The sequence below is a fragment of the Gadus morhua genome, chromosome 17, assembly GCF_902167405.1.
Source record: "Gadus morhua chromosome 17, gadMor3.0, whole genome shotgun sequence".
Lineage (NCBI taxonomy): Eukaryota > Metazoa > Chordata > Actinopteri > Gadiformes > Gadidae > Gadus > Gadus morhua.
The window spans coordinates 17,255,236-17,273,615 of NC_044064.1; the positions used below are offsets into that span (position 1 = coordinate 17,255,236).

General features: G+C 44.5%; 1 protein-coding gene across 1 annotated transcript in view; it reads right to left on the reverse strand.

Annotated features, from left to right (window-relative positions):
* Positions 1 to 18,380, reverse strand: part of clasp1a (cytoplasmic linker associated protein 1a) — a 214,755-nt gene that overhangs the window by 98,257 nt on the left and 98,118 nt on the right. The window contains 6 exon segments of the mRNA XM_030338917.1: positions 2,175 to 2,198; positions 4,194 to 4,259; positions 4,262 to 4,366; positions 4,571 to 4,617; positions 5,533 to 5,700; positions 6,001 to 6,078. Coding sequence (XP_030194777.1) covers positions 2,175 to 2,198; positions 4,194 to 4,259; positions 4,262 to 4,366; positions 4,571 to 4,617; positions 5,533 to 5,700; positions 6,001 to 6,078 — 488 coding nt within the window.

The following is an 18,380-nucleotide window of genomic DNA, read 5'->3' on the forward strand; positions in this document are numbered from 1 at the left end:
AAGAGAGGAGGGAGGGACAGAGTTGGATATCACAAGTTAGATGAACCAGTAGCTCTCATCACAGACTGTAACCACCACCTCCACAGCCTGGGAGAGCGATGCTGGAGAACACAGAGGGATAAGGAAGACCTGGATGAGGGAGGGAAGAGAGACAGGGAGTGAGAGAGGGAGAAAAGGAACCCACAGAAGATGAAACAGACGAGGCCCAATAGAGGATGTAGTATAGAATACTATACGCTTGTGTGTCCTGGATTCAGTGGTTGAGATGGTTTTATTGACTTTCACGTGCTTTACCCTGACTGTTCAGGAACAATGTCACTGATTAGGCTGGCTGAAGCTTACTTTACAGAAGCTTAACCAAACGTCACACACGGCAAAGCAAATACTTCAATTCAGCCATTCAATTCCAATACATTTTATGGATCCAAGAGATTAACATGTCTACCCAACATCGCGGTCAAATTGCTTTTTTGAATGTTTTAAATGTCAGGGTAGCTTGGTTGAGGAAATATTTCTTCAAAAGATTGAGATATCTCTCTTTCGTTACACTAACACTCACTTGTGAAATCATCCAAGTTGTCCTTTGCTAGCCGTGCACATTTATACCGCCTCTCTAAACGCAGAGCAAAGTTGCTTGAGAAATTGAAGAGATAAGAGAAGAGAGCCTTTACATCTACAGCTTTTAATCGTACATTTGGGTGAGATGCAATCTACTCCGTTTCTTCTACAGAAATGTTGAAATCTGTCCGCTGGCAGGTCATGCCACATAACACGTCATCAAAACCGCCCGTTCCCGCCATTCAACCCTTTTACACCGAGGTCCGATAAGTCTGCTCTTTTACTACCATACCACTGGCAGTCGTAAAGATCGCAGAAAGGGAGCGCTTGATTAGTTTTGATTCGATTTGGCGGCTTACCACATTGTGACGGCAGAGAAATAGAAAACTAGAAAATGCATTTCCTGCAGCAAAATGCGTTTAGTACTACAGTGCAAAGTGAGGTTGTAAATCTCTGTAAAGTCAAATAGTTTATGACCTTAAGAAATGTGGAATGGCTTAAATCAAGTGTAAAGATTTGAACAGAGCTCAAAAATCTAAATGAAGCAAACAATGTAAACATGCACACAAATTAATAAAATTAAAATGGTTGGAAAAAATTAAGTGAGGGGTTAGGGATAAAGTTCGAATGCATTTGAGATAAAATAGAATAAGTGACCCCTGCCATATAAACAGGGGTCCCCACACACAAACGCCCGAAATATAACAATAATATTTCAAATTGAATAATCATTTCGGTGCCAGTCGAACAAGAAATAATGTAACCGTTTAAGGTTGACATTGTGTTTCTAGGTTAAATATTGACTTTGTTTAGGCTCCGCAATGTCCGAAAAAATTGGAATGAAGACTCTAGGTGACAAATGGAAGTAGTAGGTTCCCAAAGTTTGTAGAGAATAATAAAGAAAGAAACAAAGAATAAACCTAAGAAGAGCAATAGTTGAGCACTGCAAATTGGAATGGAGTCTCTAGCTGACAAATTGTGGAAGGAGTAGTTTCCCAAAGATAGACAGATAGCAATAAGGAAAGAGAGATAAAACAATCAAAGATGAGAGAAAATATAGAGGAAGTGAGGGAATGAAAGGAGAAAGAGAAATTAGAAAATGAAAAAGAAAGAAAGAAAGAAAAGAAAGAAAGAAAGAAAGAAGAAAGAAAGAAAGAAAGAAAGAAAGAAGATAAAGTAAGGAAGAAAGCGAAAAATACATGAATACAAAAATAAAGAGAAAGAGAGAAAATAACTAGAGAGAGAGAAAGAAAAAGTAAATTATGTAAAGAAAACAACAACCCCAAAAAATGTAAATGGTTAAATAAGTTCTCTATACGAGCATGACATTGGCCTTGGTTTGTTGGTGTGAGGGACAGAGGTGGACACAGCCGTCAGAGCTGGTATATGGAACCATGCACACAGCCCATGCAGTCACTGACAGAACCCACAACTACTTAGGGAGGAGAGGAGGAGAGAAAAGTCCCACACATTAAGACAGGGCCAGGAGAGAGGGGTCAGGTGTGTGAGAAGACACACATCTGATGCAAAACACTTAAACACACTTGGCTTTGAATAGCAGTGCAGACTGTGAACTTGGACATCCATTAAACAAACACACCAAACATAGATCTTACCATCCAGTCTACCGGGCGTGCCATCTTTTGGGCATTTTAAGAAATGCATGGAAGCAGAGAGGAAGAGGAGGAGAGGTGTAGAGGTAGAAATTAGTAGCAATATTAATATCGATGGTATGAAGAGCCAGAGTGTGGGATGCTGGAAATTCCCATTAGTTCAACGACTTTATGAGGTCGAACAGTGTATATTAATGAGTCACAGGAACCAATTGTAGAAGATCATTGGAGAAGCACAGGAGGTTGGCAGATGAGAATATAAGATACTTCTTGACGTGCGTGAACAACGCCAACATTTGAGGGAGAGAACTCGTTCCTAACTTTGACTGAAAAGGTTCTCAAAGTGGCAGCACTAAGCGCCAGCATGTTTCATGACTCTGGAAGTTCTTCAGGGTGAGCTGGTCTATGTCTGTTCCTGCTGAAGGGACACTTTAATGGCCCTCTTGTGATTATTCATTGATGTTTAATCCATCATAAAGGTTAGCAGTTTTCAGCAAGAAATAGACATTGAAAAATATCAACAGCAGTCAATTTTTTAGGGAGCAGAACTGTAGTACAAACTGTTGGTGGTAACGGCGTCTGCCAGAGAAAATGTCACCACACAAGATTGATCGGCATTATGATGTTGGCACTGTGATGTTAGCACTGTGATGTTGGCCCTGTGATGTTGGCCCTGTGATGTTGGCCCTGTGATGTTGGCACTGTGATGTTGGCACTGTGATGTTAGCACTGTGATGTTGGCACTGTGATGTTGGCACTGTGATGTTAGCACTGTGATGTTGGCACTGTGATGCTGGCACTGTGATGTTAGCACTGTGATGTGAGCACTGTGATGTTAGCACGGTGACGCTGGCATTCTTCTCATTGGCTCCCTTCTTTTTAAGACTGTATAAGAGGGATGGTATAAACCTACACCATCGAGAGATTTAGACAATACATCACTTTTATTGCTCATATTTACCTTATTCAACCAACCCCAACCTCCACATATTTAGTATCAGAGTGGTTTGTACAATGTTATAGACGGTGGACCTAAAACAAGCCTGCTGCTTTTTGTATCAAAGTGTTGTATACTGATTTCAATGCAGGATGTGATGCAGACTGATGCAGGTGTGATGTCATCAAGCAGCGACTGAAAAACGCAAATCAACCTCTTGATGTGTTGACATTCACCACTTGGAGCATGTTCCTTCAGCCTACCAAAGATCTGTTGGTGACACCATGTCGAACTTAATCTTAAGCACTCAGACCCTCTAGAAGCGTTTCAATTGTTAAGCAACAGTTCTAGAACATTCTAGAACGCTGCAAAGGGTTGGCTATCTCGCTTCCTTCATGCAAGGATTGGGGCTGCCTTCCAGAAGTGGAACGAACTTAAACATGTTCTCACAGACCGACGGATACGATTATCAACGCGAGTTAGGTTCCTGACGACGTGCGTGCGGTCTCGCCTCCTGTACAGTATCCAGGCTTGGGCACTTACGGAGGCAGAGCTTGATACCCTTGAGGTTATATGGACTGGGTTCCTGAGGAGAATGGTGAAAGGGGGGTACGTTCGAAAAAACGTTCCCACAGATAGGGAAGGCAAGGACTGACGGACAAGGATTTAGACTGGCGTTTTGAACTTTCGAACGATAGACTCCGGGAGATTACACAAACACTACCTATCCCGCAACTTCTGTTACCGGCAACATGTTAAATACATCGGTCATGTGTTCCGGTTAGAAAACAATACCTTACAAAAGCAAGTATTGTTTAACATTAAAAATCCCAGAAAAGTCTGGAGCAAAATAGAGACAGTGCTTGGGGTTGATGTTACACAAGCCAGAAGAGCGATGATGTCGAAGACAGACATCCTGCTGCTGCTGGAGCGGAGACTTCCGGCTCTCCAGCAGTAGCGCCCCAAGGGCAGATATGCGCCTAGCGGGAAAACTGATGATGATGATACCGCTTCACCCTTCCTTTAATTGTACTCAGGAAGGAGGATGGGGAGAGACAGAGAGAGGGGCATGATGGGTAATTTACCTAGCGATGCGTAGGAGCCAGGGAGCAGGGCTGCTGCCGAGTTGAAAGGGGAGGAGGAGGAAGGGTGGTGGAGAGGCGGGACTTGGCGGTGGAGGCTGCGTTGACATCAACGTCGCTACGGGAACGCTGCAGCGAGCTGGGCATGCTCGGTGCTCTGGTGCTCACCAGCTTACCTGTCACCGCACAGCAGAGAGAAGACTCATGGTCACACACAGCGGCACACAAGCGCCAGGGGACACATACACAAACATATGACACACACACACACACAGATAAAACTGTCAGACATGATTACTGATAGCCAGGTCATTGAATGGTTTCGATTGAAGACAGTCAACAAAGTGCAGTGTCAGAGCGAGATGGAGGAGATGACTTACTCCTTGTCATGCTTCCTCCGATGACACTCTTCACAGAGAGAGGGCGACTAGAGGGGCAGGAGGAAGAAATGAAGTAAGATTTCGGCCAAAAGATTACCTCTCTCTTCCCTCCCTACTTTTCACTCACCTAGCATCAAATGGCAAACTTGTGGCACCTCTACGTTAATTTTCATTTCCAAAGGGCGTCAAAAACGGGCGCAGACCAAAAGGCCTCTGGCCGCCATTGGATAGGCCCTTAACCAATCAAAGCAACGAAACGGGCCACACAGCACTGAGAATATTCAATATCTCCTCTTTCTCTCACGCTATTTCTTCTTTCTCCCAGGCTAACGTTTCACCTCCATCCAGAAGTAGATTAGAGGTCTACCCTGGTCAGTCAGAGAGGAGCCGGGAGCAGTCCAAAATCCCTAATTGTCTTAAACAGAAGCAGGCGCTCAGTCCACCAGAACAGATATCTTCCAAGAGCATTTCCCTTACTAATAGCTGACAGGTGGCTAGGCATTTCTTACACATTTACACTCAATTAAAGCTTTTTAATACCCTTACCCAAAGGAACATAAAATAACAAGCAAACAACAGGGAATAGAACTAGCTAAGCTTTTCAAAGCTAGTGTATTGAAAACATAGATATCACAGAATAGAACTATCTAAGCTTTTAAATCGAGTGTATTTAAAACATATAGATATAACAAGATATAACACAAAACACAAAAGAATGCATTTATGTTTTCTGTTTTTTTCTTTTCTATGCCTATATTTGCTCACAATACCTTTTTAACCAACTCTTAGCTCCCTAACCCTAACTCTTGATATCTCTTAATCATGCATGCAAACTGTGATGTCCACCCAACAACATTGTCATGCTCAAAGTTTCTCCAGGAATCTGACCAGCACCCCTCCCTGTCCAACCGATGTCCCTATAAGCTCAAGATCACTCAATAAACAGGTTGTTGTTTCAGTACTTCAGGCTCTCCTGCGAGGAGGACGAGGAGCGGTCTGACTGGGGGAGGGACACGATGCTGTCGGAGCCTTTCAGGTGGGACTGGAGAGCCTTCTGATAGGACGATTCCAGTGCCTGGAACAAATGCTCCGCCTCCCGGCTGTAGTGGCCATGGAATCCCCAATAGCATCTGTCCGGCAATAGTGAGGAAGAATAAACGCGGGAGAGAGAGAGACGTAAGGGGTGGAAAATAAAGACATAGGTTGAAAATAATTCCATTTATACTACTAGTCAAATTGATAAGTGGAGGAATTATTAAATTCATTCAGAAATATTAATGAATGATCGATGAAGTTCAGTATATTTCTGTAAAATGCCTAAGAGTATTGAATCAGGATATGTGCATACAAAACATTCAACTCTGCAACTCAAATATGTATGAGCTTTAGATGATGGACCATTGTAACACCAACCAATAAGCGGGACTTACCTCCTGGCGATGTAGCGAGCTTCAGAGTCTGCATCATGAATGCCTTTCCGGATGGTCTCGGTCAGGACGGCCACGTGTCTGGGGTAGTAGGGGAACATGGTGATGAGGCTGATGGGAACACCGAGCCAAGCACACTCAGGCAGGGAACCACAGAGAACCGGTACACTTTCTGGGAGCGGGTCAAAGAGGGCGAGGGGGGGCAATCGGGAAAAACCTGACGCATGGAGTGTGCAAAAGCGTGAAATTGCAGTGAAGGAGGAGGATTTAGTCTTCTTCTTAGACTCAAACTCATCCTCTTCTCCCGCGGTCTACGAAGAATGAAGAGAGCACACTGTGCCACGGGCCTTTTAAACCACTGTTGGTTGTACCGTGGCCATGGTTACCAAAAAAACCCTAATGATGATGGCTATTCTGATGCTGACAGCTCCGTACCGGGGCTCATCAATTCACACCAACCTCATCAGCCAATCGGTGGAGCTAGAAGGCAGTAAAGCAAAATGCCACCATGGGATAGGCTGGCTGCTTCCATCTATTCAGCATGTGTGCAACCAAGCGTGAAGACTTCACAACAACAAGCCACTGGCCGCACCCACACACCCAGCCACCAACTACAGTTATTAAGTTACTTTCAAACATACGATCATGTCCTGCTATTCTCCTGCTATACTCTTGATGAGCCGTATGCGTGAAGAATATCCTGAAATTGTTATCTTGAAAAAATCCTGAAAAAAAGACTACCCCTGAGGTCGTATTTTCACCGTTAACGTACTTTTGTAGAAATTGTTCAATTGTATGTCTATATGTTTAACGCTAACTTATTAACTTATAGGGTCCTATCTTGCATCCAGCGGAATTGACTTTCTACACTGACGCATGTATCGTTGCCAGTTTTGTAACGCAGCGTTCTTTTCCCTCCACCGCCACGCGTCGGTAAATTAGGAAATGATCTTGCGCCCATAGGGGCAGTTCGGCGAAAGGAGGAGGCGTGTTCCGGCGCAAACGTTCCCTGGTGCCGGTTTGCAGTTTCAGAAAACAATTCCGCCACCAACCAGGAAATGCCTGGTTTAAAGTCAGTGTTACGTTGTTCAGATGCTATTTTAAGGGCGCATGCATAATGTTGCATGTGCACCTCGCGCATGTGCACTTTGCTTCTCTCATCTTCCTAGCCACACATTCTTGGTAAATTATTTGGGAAAGAACAGCTGTAACAACTTTTAAATCAATGCATCTGCAAACACTGTACAGCAACAACCTTGTCTCACAGGAATCCGTGAAATGACCACGGACGCTTAACACAAAATCTGTGGAATCCTCACGGGAACATGCTATGATATGGCCACGGATTTTGCTCCAATGCAAGTTGATGACACTCATATTCCATGGCACACACAGATCTGTTTCAATGAATGGGTCGACCACGGGCGCTTAACTCAAAATCCGTGGTGGCCTAACGGAATCACTTGAATTGTCCGTGATATGCCAACGGAATTTACTCCAATGCAAGTTGACACTCATATTCCGTGGCACACACACAGATCCCTGTATCAACAAAGTCACGGTTCGGTACATACCTCGGTTTTCAAGTGACGGTACGGTACGGTACAGTTCATAGTTAATGGAAAAATTAAAAAAAAATGCTTGCTTGTCAACAACGGCGAATGGCCGTAGATCAGCAGCAATGAAAACAACAATAAACTTGGTTATGGCATTTGCATTTCTGAATTCCCAGACAGGGGTTGTTGAAATAGTGTTGAGCTGGGTTTGCACAGCTCGTTTTTTTTTTCCACAGCAATGTTATAGTAACACCCGGATGGTGCCTTTTCAAATGCGTGTGCTAGGGATGTGCATTTCTGGCAAAAATGTTAAGCTTGCTGGTAGTTCTACCAGGAGGACTCAAATCACGCGCGGCTGGCCGCCAATCACCAATCACCAGCTACCAATCACCTGCCTACACCTGCTCTATAAAGAGTAGTCTAACATATGTCTTTGCTGCTCAGGTCTTCGTTCGACGCACCTCCATCCACCCCACCACCACCAGGTCGGCCTCAGTCTACTTGTCCAGGGGAAGGCTCCGCCCCTGCTAGTCCTGGCAGGATACGCCGAAGTCCGCACGTCACCCTGGATCAGTGACGAGGCTCATGCCAAAGATTTACCATGCAAAATATTCCCATGTCGTTATTTAAATAAATCCTGTTCATACTTATCGGTGATCGAGTCTTTATGGGAGAAATACTATTCGATATTCGAGAAATTCTGTCAATCAAGAACCCCCCACGCACGCGCCGCGGATAAACGCACACACAATGACACAACGAGAGGCTTTTATGATTTGTATGAATTCAATCTGTTTATTTCAATAACTGCGCCATCCACATTCAACATCAAAATGATTTCAACGTGGGCTTAGGCAGATAGACCTAAATGCGGCGAAAACAGATCACTACTTATTTATTTATTTTACTGAACACAGCCTGCTTGACGGTGAACTCGAAACGTGAAAGGATAACCTCACACGGTGTGTCTTTTACCAATTTATTTGTTACCAGCATTCGTAGTATTGATCAGCAGAGAAATAGTCCTGCCAAAGACGTTGACGTCGGTTAGCAACCAAGGACGCTGGGGTTGATAAGTTACCGGACTACATGCGTGATACGACAGAAAAAAAAGTAGTATACTTTGGCTAAACGGTCCGGGTGGAACTCCGAGTTCAAGTTTTAAATTCTGCATCGCAAAACAAGCCTTTACATTCGCCATATTAACGCTATGTACGCCACATTTACGTACCACGGTACACCTCTGTAACCGCACCGAAGTGCCTGTACTGTGACGGTTCGATACAAATACGTGTACCGCTACACGCCTAATGATTAGTAACATAATGCCTGGCTTAATGACTGTTTTTGATAATTTGACTTACTGCCTCATATTGCAAAATTTGGTTTGACTGAAAGATTGTCATATGAGGCCTATGCCTGTTCAGGTCACATAGCCTACATTTAACCTCTTAAACGTCGACCTCTTAAACGGGACTCATGCTGAGTTTTTAACAGGATGAGTTTTGATTGAATACTGCTGCTAAATAGAAGATTCCTTGGAGCCATAACGAGTGTGGCAAGCTAAACCTGTAGAAATTACTCAATGTGTGTTCAGTTCAGTTCATGAGTATGTTTTAAGCTGCAGGGTTACCTAATAGTTATTAGGAGTTAACTGTACGGAAGATTGCTTTAAAGGTCCCACGGCATGAAAATCTCACTTTATGAGGTTTTCTAACATAATATGAGTTCCCCTAGCCTGCCTATCGTCCCCCAGTGGCTAAAACTTGTGTTCGGTGTAAAACGAGCACTAGGTGTTCTGCTCGCCTTTGAAGAAAAACGGAGGCTCAAGCGCGCTGATTTGGAATGTGGTCCCATATGTCGTCATAAAGGATCCAAGCTCCTCCCCTTTCTCTGCCATGCCCGCCCAGAGAATTTGGCCCGCCAATGAGACACGACCGTGCGAGCGCCACATGTGTGTGTGTGTGATTACACACACTGTAACGCAAGTGTTTTTCTGTTGATTATTTGACGTCTCTTGTATTTCCACAACGAGACTGTAGGGTTATCTCAGCCATGGTTGAGAAGGAATTGGGGAAAGGAACTTTGGCTTTGACTCCCTGAAGTACATGAACTGCGACACGCCGCCGGTTGCCGCGAGGCACCACCACCACGAAGCACCACCGCCCGGCAGCTGGCAGCCGGCAGCGGGCAGCCGGCAGCAGGCAGCGCGCGGTTCAGTCTACTTCAGATTGATGCGTAAGTGGAAGAACCAGAGTCGCGGAATCACAAACGACAATTGGGGGAATGAATTGGGGGAAAGGAACTTTGGCTTTGACTCCCTCAAGAACATGAACCACGACATGGAGGAGAAAGGGATTGTTGGCCACGAATGTCTCCCGCTTGAGCCCCCGCTTCCCGCTGCCGAGGGATCGCTGCCGAGGGATCGCTGCCGAGGGACCGCTGTCGAGGGACCACCGCCTCGGCGCTGCAGGAGGCGGAGGTGCCTAAGCGCTGCCCGGCAACAATTCCTTTCTCCTCCATGTCGCGGTTCAGTCTACTTCAGATTAATGTGGATGTGGAAGAACCAGGAACGTTGGAGAACCCAACGCGGTTGTTTGAGATTCATAATATCGGCTCACACAGCTTTTGGCCATGATAATATATATTATATGATATAGATATCTATGTATAATATGATATTATTTAGATATAGAGCTCCAGGACTCCTATGTGTTCTAGAACATTTACAGAACACGGCTAAAGGCTGTGTGCGCCTCGCCATTGCGATACATCCACTGTAAACAGAGCGCATGGTACCGTGGCTGCAAGCTGCTCAGGGCCACACCCCCACCCTCCTCCTTGACCCATCTCGCTCCTCCTCATTTGCATTATATCTACAGACACCAAGACAGCGCATTTGGGGGAAGCTCAATGTGCAACTGGCTTGGAGTGGCTGTAACTCTGCACCACGTCTGAATTTCGGGAACGTCTTTGAATATTGTGTTAGTGGCCCACTAATACCCATCTTAAAGGTCCCATGACATGAAAATCTCACATTGTGAGGTTTTCTAACATAAATATGAGTTCCCCTAGCCTGCCTATGGTCCCCCAGTGGCTAAAACTTGCGTTTGGTGTAAAACGAGCACTAGCTGTTCTGCTCACCTTTGAAAAAACGGAGGCTCAAGCGCGCTGATTTGGAATGTCTGTGCTCATGACGTCATGAGGAATCTCAGCTCCTCCCCTTACTCTGCCTGGCCCGCCCAGAGACTCGACCGTGCGAGCGCCACATGTGTGTGTGTGAATACACACACTGTAACGCAAGTGTTTCTTGTCGGTTCTTTGACGTGTCTTGTATTTCCACAACGAGACTGTCGTGGGGGTTATTTGAGCCATGGTTGAGAAGGAATTGGGGGAAAGGAACTTGGTTTGACTCGCTGAAGTACATGAACTGCGACATGCCGCCGGTTGCCGCGAGGCACCATCGCCCGGCAGCGGGCAGCCGGCAGCAGGCAGCGCGCGGTTCAGTCGACTTCAGGTTGATGTGAAAGTGGAAGAACCAGAGACGTCGCAGAACCCGACAAGTCGTTTGTGATTCATAATATCGTCTGGAGGCGCACACAATATGTTATATGATATAGATATCTATGTATTATATGATATTATTTAGATATAGAGCTCCAGGACTGTAACGCAAGTGTTGTACACTTCCTTGTTATTTGGATAACCGTTCTGCTGTTGGTGTGATGGCGCATAACACGTCGGACTCTCGTCTCTGGTATTTCTACAACGAGACTCGTATTGGGGGTTATCTCAGCCAAGGTTGAAAATGAATTGGGGGGAAAGAACTTTGGCTTCGACTCCCTCAAGTCAAGAAACATGAACCCACGACAAGGAGGAGAAAGGGATCTTTGCCGGGCAGCGCTTAGGCACCTCGCCTCCGGCGGTGGTCCCTCAGCGGGGCTCAAGCGGGAGACATTCGCCGCCAACAATCCCTTTCTCCTCCATGTCCATGTTCTTGAGGGAGTCAAAGCAAAAGTTCCTTCCCCCCAATTCATTCTCAACTTTGGCTGAGATAACCCCCAATACGAGTCTCGTTGTAGAAATACCAGAGACGAGAGTCCGACGTGTTTATGCGCCATCACACCAACAGCAGAACGGTTATCCAAATAACAAGGAAGTGTACAACACTTGCGTTACAGTCCTGGAGCTCTATATCTAAATAATATCATTATTTATGATATTGTCATAAATAGGCACTGGAGGTGCCTATTGCCGCGAAGTGCCTCGCGGCATGTCGCAGTTCATGTACTTCAGCGAGTCAAACCAAAGTTCCTTTCCCCCAATTCCTTCTCAACCATGGCTCAGATAACCCCCACGACAGTCTCGTAGTGGAAATACAAGACACGTCAAAGAACCGACAAGAAACACTTGCGTTACAGTGTGTGTATTCACATTGATGTGGACGTTGAAGAACCAGGAACGTCGGAGAACCCAACGCGGTCGTTTGAGATTCATAATATCGGCTCACACAGCTTTTGGCCTTGATAATATATATTATATGATATAGATATCTGTGTAGGCTATATGATAATATTTAGATATAGAGCTCCAGGACTCCCGTGTGTTCTAGAATATTTACAGAACACGGCTAAAGGCTGTGTGCGCCTCGCCATTGCGATACATCCACTGTAAACAGAGCGCATGGTACCGTCCCTGGCTGCAAGCTGCTCAGGGACACACCCCCACCCTCCTCCTTGACACGCCCACCGAAACAGCGCATTTGGGGGAAGCTCAATGTGCGACTGGCTCGGAGTGGCTGTAACTCTGCACCACGGCTGAATTTCAGGAACGTCTTTGAATACTGTGTTAGTTGCCCACTAATACCTATATTAAAGAATACATAAAATAGCATGTCATGGGACCTTTAAAGCATCCATAAAGTAGCATGTCATGGGACCTTTAAAGTAGCTATTTAGAGATGTTTGCTTTTGTTCTTTGTGTTTAACTCTTACTCTTTATACTTTGTAGGCTGAACATGCCGTCACCCTTCATAGTTTCCATGGAGATGCTTTTTTTTTTTTTTTCTTGGGGGGGGGGGGGGGGGGGGGGGGGGGGGGGGGGGGCTACAAGACAACACTTGCCAACAGATTGGACCACATATCGACCATGTTATTCATCGCAGGACACATTTTAAGTAGGCTATGCAAGATGTTGTAACAAACAGAATAGGGGGGACTGGACTTACCTTTTGTAGCTGGAAAGTTAAGGGCGCAAATTAACCAATGAAAAGGGGCAAAATATTGGCTTCAATTAAGATCCCTAAATGCTGATTGTTACGTAAATTAAGCACATAACCTGCATTACCCCCACATAGCCACAAGGAAGCAGGATCGAACACATAAGCTGGGTTACCCCCACATAGCCACAGGGAAGCAGAATCGAAAACATAAGCTGCAATTACTATTCATCAGTGGAGGCTTCTCCATTGAGGAGAGGGAGGAAGATCCTCCCTAACATTGTTGAGAATAAAAAATTTAGATTGCCCCGACTATTGTAATGAATTAATGCCCTTAAATATGACTACTTTATTGCCTTTGAATATATAATGTTCGTTTCCCTGGGTAAAGGGACATTAGCACCCCCTATCGCCTATTGACAATTACTTCAGGGAGGAACGTCCTCCCTCCGCCGCCGTCCACTCCCATTCATTTTCCCGAAAGTACTGGCGGCCGGTGGATAACATGGGTTATAATAGGAGAGAGGAGGAAAATCCTCCTCTGAGTGGGTGGGACCTTAAGGGGTCTGATTCGCGCAAAAATCTATCCGTCTGCGCTATGAACCAATAAGCAGGATCCCTGGATGTTGAGCAGTGTTGCCAGATTGGTCCGATTTCCCACCCAATTGGGCTACTTTTAACCATGTTAGGCTGGAAAAATTATCATTGGGCGGGAAATCTGCCCAATCTGGCAACGCTGTCGATAACAAACCCGGTCTGCATTGCCGCGGTGCTCAGTCTGAGAGACGCAGAGTAAGTGAAATCTGCGATAGCGAGATCCTAAATGCACAATGGAAACATTGGAAACGGAGGACATTGTTAACGTCTTATTACAAAAACCATTCCATTCATTCAGAAAGAGGTAGACCACTTCCCAAAATCAAGGTCATCAGAAGTAATGGCAACGTCAGTGTTGTGAGTGCTACATGGTTTGCTAGGTACGCATGACTTACTGGTAGCATTACAAGCAATTGTAACTGAAAATAAACATAGCTAAATAACTTCAGTCAGTGAGGGCAAAAATAGGCCCAATAATAGCCCAGATTTTTTTATTTACATTTTACAAATCAATAGTAGGCCTGATTTGACTAATATGCTTGCATCCTTTCCTTCTCAAATTACAGTGATGCCACTGGTGTGCTTTGTATACATTTTGTTCACATAACTCCCTCCCTGCTATTTTGTAGTTCACCAAAACACCCTGAAACAACTTGAGTCTCACATTCTTATGCCACCCATACACCAACAGTGCAAGCAGGCCAATGCAACCAAGCGCGCAGTCCTTCTCCCTCACTTTAAAAACAACCAGCCGCCACTGCTATACATAGCCACGAGGGGAGCAGGACTCCGAACATACAAGCTGTAATAACTACTCCAGCCACAGATGGCAGCATCTTTAGACAGATGAGGAAGCCGGAGCCAAACGTCACATAGGCCACGCCTACTTGATACAAACGCAGAGCGGAGCTAGATGAGTTCAGAAACACTGGAAGCCCCGTTGGTAGCCCCGTTGCTAGTAGATAGGTCAGCCGTGGGTCGCTCCACGCACGTGTTATTATTACAATTCCCCTCATTTTGTTTCATAGTTACCATACCGAAATACTTTAACAAATAAAGTGAGCTAAAAGCGATCCGGTTTTGGACGCTTTCTTCAAGAACACGAATGATATCTAATTTTTTTACAGGAGACGCATCTCAAAAATGACTCGCACAGGCTGAGGTGTAGGTGGATATGGTCAACTGTATCATTATACTTTTTACCTCCAAAGTACTGCTATTTTAATCCGTAAGGGTTATACCGTTTAAACATAAGGCCACAATAGCCTATAGGGAGGGTAGGTTATATTATAGTGACTGGTGAACTGTACTCAACCTCACTAACACTAGTGAACCTATTATGGTCCTAATTGTGATAGCCCTCAATTTTTTAAGAAAGTCTTTTACTTAATCCCAGACATGTCCCAGTCTAATTTGATAATAGGGGAGATGAAACTGTGTACTAGATCAATATTAAGACAGAGCCTCCTCTCGGAGAACAACTGCAATCAAATCCAGTGAATTTCTAAATACCTACATTAATAATACGAACATAAAGGACGTATGGAGAATGGCCAATCCATCAGGGAGAGCGTATTCCTTTTTACTCAGATGTCCATAAAGTTTACACAAGAATAGATTACGTTTAAAGCATTTATCAAGAGGTAGCATCATCTCGTACCAGGCCGCCCAAAATAAGGAAAGAAAGGCAAAGCAAATCGATTTGGAAAACCAAATAAAAACGGTTGGATTCAGAAAATGTGACATCCCCTTACACAGAAAAACATAATAAAGTGTCAGTGCTCAAATACAAATTAAACAACATACTCTCAGCTAGAATGTGTAGGGCATTTTCAATTCACCAAGCAGAAACAAGTTCAAATTCGGCGAAAAGCCCCAAAAACTCTGTAAATGAGAGAATGACTGGGAGAATTGCTTCATTACCAAATGGAAATGAATGGACGATTCCAAAGTTTTTATCAAAACCTCTACTAATCTCAATCAACATCCGACGAAGAGACAATGCAGGCCTTTTTTAGATAAGTGCAATCTTCCAGCTCTCAATGAGACTGAACGTAAGGAGTTAGGCTCAAATATAACAGTTAAAGACATCTCTGAGACTATTAAATCACTAAAAGGTGGAAAACACCTGGCCCCGATGGGGGGCCTGCCCGTAATTCCGACACCTCATTGTTCCGACGTCTCAATGGTCCGAAATATTTCCCATTAGATCGACATGCCGCTATGCCGACGGTTCGATTTTCAAAAACGGAACCCATTGCTCCGTAAGGTCAGTTTGTCCGACTTTTCAAAAAGGAGGCGCATTAGGCCGACGGTTCAATATGCCGAATAGGCCTTCATATAAAGAGTTTTATACCTCGCTCTCGCTCGCTCTCTCGCTCGCTCTCTCTCCAAAAAATACAACATAGGCATACATATACCATATGAATATTGGTGTGACAACGCTTCACTTCATTTCGAACACGGTGTTTCAGCCCCATGGACAGAGAGCGTAGGTCTAATTCTCAACACGGGCACAAACACACACACCCACACACACACACAACACACACACACACACACACACACACACACTTGACTAAGTACAAGGGTATGAGGTATAAGTTTGACCAAATCAATACCAGCGAAATCATTTCAGCTAAAAGCCCACACTCTAAAACACAGTAAACAACACATAAAGGCCCACACACAGCTACTAAAGCTAAAAATTGTACTTGTTTTTCACTCACGTTGACTTCTTTACGGAAAAGTAGGCCTATTAGTCCTTGGTATAACGTGCCCTTCATAAATTCACCTCTTGTGACCGTTCAAGCCCACAGCAAGTCTGGCTTCGTGAAGTGCACTGCTGGAACTTAGCCTACATCATCTTTTATTTTTTGGTTTCATAATCACACATGTGGAATTGCGCCTTGGCCTATTCGGCATATTGAACACTGTCGGCCAATGCGTCTCCTTTTTTGAAAAGTCGGCAAACGGACCTTCGGAGCAATGGTTCCGTTTTCGGAACATTGAACCGTCGGCATAGTGGCATGTCGATCTAATGGGAAAATATTCGAACCATTGAGACGTCGGAACACTGATGGCGTCGGAATTACGGGCCGGCCCCCCCATCGGGGCCAGGTGTTCTTTCCACCTTTTTAGTGATTTAATAGTCTCAGAGATGTCTTTAACTGTTATATTTGAGCCCTAACTCCTTACGTTCAGTCTCATTGAGAGCTGGAAGATTGCACTCATCTAAAAGGCCTGCATTGTCTCTTCGTCGGATGTTGATTGAGATTAGTAGAGGTTTGATAAAACTTTTTGGAAAGTTTTTATCAAAACTTCATTTTTACAATTTGAGGCGGCTCTTTAATTCCTTTTCTCACGTAAAATATCGAAGGAAAGCCCTTAAATCATCGGATAGATGCGGAAAAAGCGTCTTGACTAAGTGGAATGGTCTTACTCTTTGCAGTCCTGGAGAAATTTAAATTAGGTCCAAACTTAATTCATGGATAAAGCTCTTATATATATGCAGGGAATTAAAATATCTAATTTTAATTCCCTGAGATTATCTTCTCAGATAATCTCATGGATGACGGTGACATTCGTCGTCAAAGGTGTAAAATATATGCACAGGCCAACGTGATGTTGAGGAAATTTTCCATGTGTGTCCCACTGATGTTAAGTGTGCTTTGTTTGGGGCTTATGTCACCCCGCTGTATACAGCTCATCTCTGGTCCTCTTACAGAGTGAGAAGTATGCAGAGGCTTAGAGTGGCATATAATGATGCCATGAGGTTATTGCTCCGTGTTCCTAGGTGGCCACAGTGATAGCAGCTATTTTGTGTCCTCTAATGTACCTACATGTCAGGCACTGTTTACGAAAGTTAATGTGTTCAATTTCAAAGTGTCGATTGGATTTATCAGAAAATAGCATCATTATAGCCTTAACCAACCCCTATGATGGGCTATCGGTTCACATCCAGGCTTGTCGAAAGCATTGGCATGATAGCTTGCACCTATTTTAGTACAGTATTCTTTTGAGTATGTATTTGAATGTGTCATATGTGTGTGTATGTTGGATGTGAGTGGACCATCTGAGTCCTTAATAAAGATTTATTAATTATACCAACCCAAGTGCAAGAATACTAACCAATCAAACATTATCTTCAAAGTTTTACTTATTCAGGGGCAATAGATAGGTATGCGCTCTTCTCTCCGATGTATTTGGGTTGGCCATAGAGCCACTTGCGGAGTGCATCCGGTTCTCATCCAGGCATATGATGGCTACAACACTAGACACACCACAAACAAAATCTCACTTTATGCAAACGATGTTCTGATATACATTACTAACCCACTAAATTTGCTTTCCACAATAAATAAATTCGGCACCTCCTCCGGCTATAGAATAAATGTATTACTTATATACTTATTTCAGACGGTACCATTAAATCTCCCAAAATCATTCTTTAAAAAACTTGATTCCACCGTCACCAACTTTATTTGGGACTACATACCCACAGAATGCGTAAACAGCCTTACCTAATTTCCTTGCTTTTAACTGGGCAACGCACATCAAAACGGAATGGCTGGATGACACCGACCTCAATACTGAGTGGCTAAAAATGGAGAGAGAGGACTGCTTCCCTTTTTCCATAGGTGCAATTTTCATGTCCCCAGTATCACTGAATAGGTCAACATGTGATCCTAAACCAGTGCTTAATTTGAGGGGGAGCAAGGGGGAGCGCGCTCCGGAAGCTCTGACGCGCGTCCGGAAGCTCTGACGTGCGCTCCGCCAGCTGGAGTCGTGTGTGCAGTGGCGGTTTTAGGCACGGGTGAACCCTTGCCTAAACCCGTGCCCCCCCCCCCCCCCCAGTCCTCAGCGCTCCGGGAGCTCCCACTTGACAAATTAAGCACTGATCATAACCCTTTAATACATGCTGCCACACGGGTCTGGAAGCAGCTGAAGTCCACTCTTAAATTAAGAGATATGTCTTTCCTTCTCCCAATCGCAAATAACGCCTCCTTCAA